Genomic DNA, 8,694 nt, shown 5'->3' on the forward strand with positions numbered 1-8,694 from the left:
CAGCAGGTATCTAAACTGTAGAAAACGAGATGCCACCGCTCTTAAGCTCACAGGTCAATTTCACCTGTCCATCATTCCCGTCATGTTGTCTCCGGGGAAAGTGGACGATATTGTGCCGGGGGCGAACGGCGCTGCAATCCCATTTGAGAGCATGTCTCTTATACTCCAACCATTCAGCTGCTATTCCGACACCCTTAATGGGTTTTTCTTAGTGATTGGAACTTTCCTGTAAAACCTGAAATTGGTTTCAATGCCACTTTCAGGCCTGAAACCCAGAGGATCGGTCTGTCGCCTTATAGTGAGTTTCTCTCAGAACTTAAAGGCTACTTCAGTCATTGACGTGGCGTTTTCATTCATGAAACTGAACTGGGGATTCTTATCAGATGTAGTTTGTGATTAAATCTGACAGAACAAGCCTGTGAGAAGTCCAGCCAAGTCCTTGAGGCTTTTAAAGTGAGTTTGCAAACATAGCTAAATATGTCTGGGTTAGCATGCTAGCATACTTTGCACTGATATTCTGCACACACTGGAATACAAAAATGCTCTACACCGCATGCAAACAGATGTTTTTATGACAGAAGTAATAATTGTATGCTATTCCATATACAGTGATAGACATTTTAGTGCATTATAGGTAATCGTAAGTATGTGTAGTAAGTAACTTTTTTTAATGTCTTGTTGATTGTTTAGAGGATTAAAAATAATGTCAAAAAAATCTAAAATTATATTTTATTTAGAAGTTATGCTATGTCCAACATCTGGACTCAATTCTTTAGAAAGTCATATTTTGATTTGAAAAACCCATAACATTTTTCTGAGATGTTTTTTTTTTTATGACACACAATTTAACAATTTTGATGATAAATGATAAGTAGAAAATATTCTATTTCCACCAGTTAAGTCACTAAATTAATTTCAGACATGTTTGAAGAACAAGAAGAGGGAGTGGTCATGGTGAAACATTCAGCATCATTTGGTATTTCTGAAAAGCCCTGAATGTGCTCTTTTTTTGTTGTTTAACATCAATAAAAGGCAGCAGGAATATTAGACTGCTGTCACTTTAAGAGCTGCAAGGATTAAATATACTGCCGTGCATGTTATTTTTTTCTCAGCTGCTTTTCTTCCAAGACATAAATAACAGTTTTTACAAGGACATTTGCAAAGACAGGCATTTTGATACATACATGTGTGTATATTTTACCATTCAGGTCCTATAAAGCGGCAAAAATAACTGTCTTCAATACTCTGCATGTGCGCATGCCTAACACAACACGCATATAGCAAAATGATATTTCTTTCAATACTGTTTGCATGCAATACTGACTGATTCAACAGATCTAAATCCCTTAGTTTTTAAACCACGATGCATGTGCAAACTATACGTTTCCATTACCACACAGCACAGCAACGTCACCCAACCTTTGCGCATATAGCATATGCGATTTTTATATGTATACAATTCACAATGTATGAATTTTAAAATATGTAAATTATACCTTATTTTTGTATTACGATGTTATTTTATTTTGTGAGGATATACATATTTTCATTTTCCTACTCTCATTTCTTTAGCGTTATGAACCTTTGAATTTCACCTCTGATGTTTACCTGCGTAACGACACCATCCCAAATCCAATCATCTTCCCGTTTGTATATTGCAGCATCTTGATGAGCTTGTCATCTGAAGTCTGATGTTATGAGAGCTGTTTGCCTTTGATAACACTGTGGTGTAGCGGCTGCTAGGCAGTTTATTCAGATGTGGCCCGGGACAGATGGTCAAATTTACACAGAGCTCCGAGATTTGCTCTATTCCAGACACTACCGTTCGTTCTAACCTCACTAAAGCAGTTGCGTTCCGAACAGGTGGCCCCCTGGCCTTCGGAATGTTCCGTTTTCTAATTCCGGAACATTCCTTTGTGATGGATAGGCCAAAGAATTCTGATCCTGCCTGAGGTCCCGTTCCTTCACGATTCATCATTTTCTTTATTAACCAGGTAATTCAGGAGGTATTCTGGTCCGATTGGATACGGCCGAATCGCTCTTGTTACATTCCAGTCGCGCTCTGGTTGGGACTTTACATTCCTGCGAGTCTGGAATCTGGATAGGTATTCTGGTCAGGAGATGTTAAGTCAGATTTTAATCAAAAAGATGGATAGGAAGCCGTTCATGCTTTAGCAGACATCTAATTAAATTTTCATGTTCATTTTTCCTGAGTCTTCATACCAAAACATCCAATCAATTATGCTTTCATCTGACGACTTCTGGCTCCGACTACTCTATTAGTGGATACTCTTTATGGTCTTGCCAGTAAAACAGACATTGTAGACTGAAACCTTGTTCCCATTGTTTATAGAGTTTTCGGAAAGACTTGCAAAGATGAAAAAGCTCAGGAAGCGAATACATAAATATAAGTCTATTCAGAGAGCGCCAGTTCACCAAACCATCTCTGGAAATAGACTCTTGACCCTGGGCTGACTAGACGCATTCAAACAGTAAATAAACCATCCATTTTAGAGCCAATTCTTTCTGACTTGGAGTAAAATACCACTGAGGACTTATTTATAAAGGGAATTGCTATCAGTTGTTCTTTGGAAAGGGGGATTGTAATAAATAGCGCCTACAGTTCTTCGCATTACTGTTCAAATCCGTTCCTGTGTGGTCCAGCTCTTTATAGCACAGTTGGGATAGTATTACTGAACAAATGATTACTACGAACCAGTTTGTGAATTAAAACCAGTGCTGTACAATTCCTGGAGGAATGACTCTTTTGAGGTGATTCTTTTTAGCGGATACAGGCATACAGTGTGACTGAGAAAATTATTTTCTTTCTTTAACGAATTGAAAACATACCATGCCAGTTCTGTAGTTTAAATCCCAAATGAATGACTCTTTTGACTCTTTCTTTTTAGCAAATTAAGATGCACAGTACATTGCAACTGATGTAGTAAAAACAGTTCTTATTTTTCCACCATTGTACCAGGATCCACCTCTTTTGTTCTAGATTGTTTTAGTGATTTGTCAGGTTTCCAAGCAGATATCTCTCATTTTAGCCAATCAAGCTAAAAATTCACCCCTGTGTTTTTGTCTAATGACTCTTTTGAACCGATTGATTTTAATGATTCAAAGCAAAAAACACAACTCATATAGTCTGATTCCGGAAGGAATGTCATTTAAGAGGTGATTATTCCTGAATGAATGACTCTTATTAAGCAGTTTTAGTGATTCAAAACAAAGTATTCACCTACGTACTCTGGTTACCAATTAATGACATTTTTTTTGTGCAAACAAAAATATATAGTTTGTGAATTCAAAGAAAGGTGTTGTAAAGGTTACATAAATGCAATTGCATATTTCAAACCTTTGCAAGTAATTATCTGAAAGACTCATATGTCACTGATTAAAGGTTAGCTGGGATGTTGTTAGGAGAAGTAATGCAATGCTGTACATTCCTTGCAAACGTTTATGCAAGGAGAAGCTTCCAACAATAAATTACAAAGCCATTTGGCAAGAGAGAAAATTACTCAGGGCTGTTCGACTGAGCGTATTTTTCCCTCTAATGGCTGTGACATTTTGCCATCTCATCCCAAATGTCAGGATTCAGTAGACCTCTTGGGTGCTTTCAGCAAGAGTCTTCTCTTGGCCGAGAACGCAGCGAGGGCGTTTGCCTGGAAGATCAGGCATGGATTAGGCCACATTCAAATTAAAGTGTGCTTAAAATGAGATAGAGAAAGAGAGATAAAAGGAAAAGAGCAATTGATGGAAAGAGCTTTTCCAGAAATGCATTACGGCATTCAAACAAAAGATGATTTGCAACCTGTGGTGTCAGATTCTGTCACGGTAAATATTCCATCACAAGAGAAAAAATATGTGCAAATGCATATATATATGTGTTTGTAGCATTTTAATTATTGGAATTATTATTATTATTATTTTTTTAATCAAAATTCTTAAATATTTGTATAATATTCTAATATCTTTATATATATATATATATATATATATATATAAAATATATAAGTCATTAAAATAAAATAGTCATTAAAATAAAATAATTAAATTACTAATTAAATAAAAATTAATCAAAGAAATTTTTATTAAATTCTAATAAGTATTTTTAAATATTTGAATGAATGAAATATAGTTGTATATATAAACTGTGTTGTGGTGCCTATTAAAACATTTTTTTGCTTGTGTGGACATTTTTTTGGCTTTTCCCCCCTTAAGACTAAAGTACCTGTCTTTTAGGTTTAGATTTACAGAAGCTTTCTAAAGTTGTGGTAAAGAATATTTATGCATTCCTTAAACAAAAGATTCCTCAGTGCTGCAGGGCCTTTACTCTGAAGTCGTCTCACAGCTTTATCGCACTTTTGAAGCCATTCTCCCTTCTTCCGGAGGTTTCCTCCTCCCTCATCTCACTTATACGTGTACAGTATCCCATAATGTAATGAAAAGGAAGTCATCAACTTTATTTACCCAACAGGGAGGCTGTTCTCGTGATTGTGTACATCTTATCATCTCATGAAGTTCTCCCGTGGCTGTAGTTGTGCTTTTCTTTCCTCTCTTCCCTTCTTCGTCATCAAGCATGAAGGAGAGCGGGGGATTACCGCTCCATTCTGCCGGACCCCAGGGGTCCCTTCTCATTCCAAACATGGCTGTGTTTGTGTGTGTGGCAGGAAACCGGGTCGGTCGGGTCCTTTGAAGGGTTCAGTCATTCATCCGTGGAGGCCACAGAGCAAAGACTACAAATTCCTGACCTTGCTTTTTTTTACGTATCTTATATCCCTTCTTGCTTCGTGACTGGATGGATTGTTGTTTTCCTGCCACACCTGGACATTTATTTTAAAACACATTTGACTTGGCATCAATCAGGTTTTACTATTGTGGGAGGTTAGATCATGTTCTATAGAGTGTGTGTGCCGGGAGGAATGTGTGTGTGTGTGTTTGTGTTATTGCTGGCTGTTTCCAATGTATCTGGATTAATTTAAGCTGTTGCATGAATATATGTGATCGTTGTGATCAGTGTTGCGTTATATTATTTATATAGGAAAAGATCATAAATATTTAAAACATGAAATATTGTAATACATTTGAAACTTTTTTTGTAAAATAAATGCAGCCGTGGTAAACATTAGAGAAATTTTACCAACCCAAAACTTTTTAAAAAGCATTATTGTATATAATTATTAATATATATATATATATATATATATATATATATATATATATATATATATATATATATTTTTTTTTTTTTTTTTTTTTTTGAAAAATATTTTCTTTTCATTATATTATCCATTATTATACATTTTGAATAAAGGTAATTAGATACAATTATTCAAAACAAATTGTATTTTAATTGTATGTACAAAATTTATTTTAAAACGGCTTCACGTTATATAGAAATTCAGTTGTCACGGTACATAACCACATCGGACCAATTTATGCTGGTACATTGTTGTGTATTATGGTGCTAGAAGATCTCCAGTCTTGTTTTGAAGACCTCAGTATACCACCCTATAGAAACAAGCTTCGTCTTAATAACCATCCTAGTGAAACTCTTTAATGGTGTCATTATGAGATATATAACTAATTTTTATGCAGGTCCAGACTGCAGCAGTAATGTTAATGTCGTTGCTTGAGAAATATAAATAAAAGACAAAACGTTTAAGGTCAACTGTGAGTTAAAATATTAGCGAAATTGCATCGCAATATTTCAAGCAGATAAAGATAAAAAAATTTTGTCCAGCATTTCGTCTTATTCTTGTATGTTTGCAGATTCTTTACAATTTTTCTCTGTCTTTTACTCAGGCTCTTTTGAAGATTGATTGTCAGGGATTGGTTGCCCGACTCATAATGGACTTCGTGTTGCTGACGACGGCAGTGGAAGTGGCGCCTCGCTGGAGGGAACTTGCCGAAAAACTCGCCCACGTATCTAAGCAACAAATGGAGGCCTACGAGGCTCCGCACAGAGATAAGACGGGGATGGTGGACAGTGAGGTGAGGACACAAAACCTCTTTTCAGTATAAAAAAGAACAGTTAATTAGGGCTGTCAAAAATTTTTTTTTTCAAAATTTCGAATAGTCGTCGAATTAAAGAATCCAAAATGCTGCATTCGAATCACACTGAACGCATATTTACCGCATTTTCTAAAGGGATATCTGTCACTGTTGCAGTTTAGAAAGTCATGCAAAATTAATGTAAATTCAACTTTTAAAAAACCCGTCTTGAGAATTTATGTTGATTTTTTTCCCATCCCACTTCATTTCAAGTTTATAAATGAAGGAAGCACACTTTGTGATTGGTTTTCTGTCCTTTGTATTAAATTATACGTGCATGCATGATGCTGTTTTATTTCTAATTGTTTAAGCAAATGTATTAATTAAATATAAACATTATTGTAAACTTTAGTAGTCATTTAATAGTCATTTTATTAAGAAACATGCATAATATTTTGCTCTAAGCGCCCCCATTTTCCCCCATAAATAAAATTATGCCTTTTAAATTGTTATATAATTCGAATATTCATAATATTTAAGTGCAAAATTTGAATTTAGTTTTTCAGGGATCTTGAGAGCCCTACAGTTCATATTTGTAAAATGATATAATCTCCATTTATCTGATCTCCATTTTAGGCCATGTGGAAACCAGCCTACGACTTCCTGTTGACGTGGGCCGCTCAGATCGGCGACAGTTACCGCGATGTCATCCATGAACTGCACATGGGCCTAGACCGGATGAAGAATCCAATCACCAAACGCTGGAAACACCTCACCGGCACACTTATCCTTGTCAATTGCCTCGACTTGCTTCGAAGCTCCGCCTTTAGCCCCGCCCCTCAGGATGACTTTGCCATTTAGCCCCACCTCCTAACAATTCAGTTTCGGCATCACCTCAGAAGACTGTTCTGAACTTTTAACGGATGTACACTTTTCTACGTCAACGTCAGCTATGAGTTTACCTCAATCCAATAACCGTGAGCACTTCCTGTACCCCGCCCACGTCCATATATGGGCACGCGGAATGCCAATAAAGCCAAAACACAGAGTGTTTTAAGTGTAGCTATTTTTCGAGATTTCCGAAGGCATTTTTATCAGTTTTCTTCATTGCAATATCTATATTTTTTATACTGGATGGCACAAAGGAACTTTTTACGATCACTTTGGCGTTTTTTCAAGAACAGTTTTTTTCAGAAAAAAGCAGATTTCATCTTTGTTCGTTACTGAAAACGAAGGTCTATTTTGTGACGTCACATTTACCCATGCTTGTCTTGGTCTGGGTGTTTTCTGTATTTCGTTGCCAAACGTTCAAGCCTTCAACATTTACGCTTTTTTTTTTTTTTTTTTTTTTAATTTTCACTGATTTGTTGCTTCAGTTGCTTTGCACGAGATGGATTACTAGAAACACCAAACACTACAAACCAGTTACATGAGGAGCATATTGCTTGTTAATGAGATGGCGAGTTCCGACTATGGCCCATGTGTGTTATCCCTTCTTAGCTTTTGCAAAATTTGCTAAGTTTGCATTTGTGAGACCAGATATCGCACCGTGTACTACGTATTAAATTGCAGTGTTACTTTAGTTTCAATTGTGAGTCATTCATTCAGTGTTTCTGTCAAGTAAAAACAAATGCAGTCAAATGAATAAATGAACAGATCATAGCGTGATTTTATTTACGTCTTTTAGTTTTTGTACCTACAGTTTTTCCCGCTTTTAGACTTTTATGTTCTTTTAAAGGTTTTTTTTTAATAATAATTTCTTTTACATCCTGTACATGTCAAAGAGATTTTGTGCTGTATTTTGGATAAAGTGTAGGGATGAAGTGAATGTATTTAAAATATATATTCTGTGATATAGAGTCCTGTCACATTCATAACTTGTTTTTGTGTTAGCTCTTTGAGATGTTTGAAGTAACAGTTTGAAATGTTATAATTCACACATTGTCTTAGTTGCAGCCAAATGTTTAGCAAGAAAACAAATGAAACATGCTGTCCCCTGTTGTTCCCATGGATTCAATAAAGCAGCTGTAAATTTGACTATACGTCTCACAATCATCCCTTTACCACTTTATGAAACGTCTAATTATTGCTACGTTTTCAAAAGTGCCATTTTATATCCGATGACTGCGACTGTTCTTGTTATCGGGACTGTTTATCACGATTGCAAAGCAAAGCAATCGCAATTGTGACTCAAAATTCAGTCATAACTGCAATTTTTGCTTATGAATCCAACAACTTCTCACAAGTGCAACTTCATTTGCTCTCACTGTGACTATTTCTCATAACTGTGACAGAATATCTTGCAGCGGCAATTTGCATCATTGCAGCTATCACACAAACGGGAATTTATTTTCCTGTTACTCCAGCTATTTCTCATCACTGGGACTTTTTATCTCAAGCTGTGACTTCATATCCTGCTCTTGCGACTGTTTCTCACAATAGCAACATTTTTCTGGGTTATTGCTCAAAATGCAACTTCATTTCTCACATTTGTGATGTCACAATGTCACTTTTTGTTTCTTATTTTAAAATGCGCAATTGCTAATGCTTTAGTTACTGTTGCTCTGTCGAGCTTTCATTAATCGTAACATGCATTTTTGCTTATGTCACCTACTCCCTACGATATTATGACAGCATTAAGTGTGTAACTCTGATTGTTTGAGTTTTATGCATTAAGAGTCTGTCCTTCAGTGTTTC

General features: G+C 35.9%; 1 protein-coding gene across 2 annotated transcripts in view; it reads left to right on the forward strand.

Annotated features, from left to right (window-relative positions):
* sh3bp4a (SH3-domain binding protein 4a) overlaps window positions 1-8,034 on the forward strand; it is a 29,328-nt gene extending 21,294 nt beyond the window's left edge. For both annotated transcript variants that reach the window (XM_043223456.1, XM_043223455.1), the window contains exons 4-5: window positions 5,809-5,997; window positions 6,634-8,034. In XM_043223456.1, coding sequence (XP_043079391.1) covers window positions 5,809-5,997; window positions 6,634-6,858 — 414 coding nt within the window. In that variant the 3' untranslated portion in view covers window positions 6,859-8,034. The remainder of the gene's footprint in view (window positions 1-5,808; window positions 5,998-6,633) is intronic.
* Window positions 8,035-8,694: the final 660 nt, after the last annotated feature.

The sequence above is a fragment of the Puntigrus tetrazona genome, chromosome 22, assembly GCF_018831695.1.
Source record: "Puntigrus tetrazona isolate hp1 chromosome 22, ASM1883169v1, whole genome shotgun sequence".
NCBI lineage: Eukaryota > Metazoa > Chordata > Actinopteri > Cypriniformes > Cyprinidae > Puntigrus > Puntigrus tetrazona.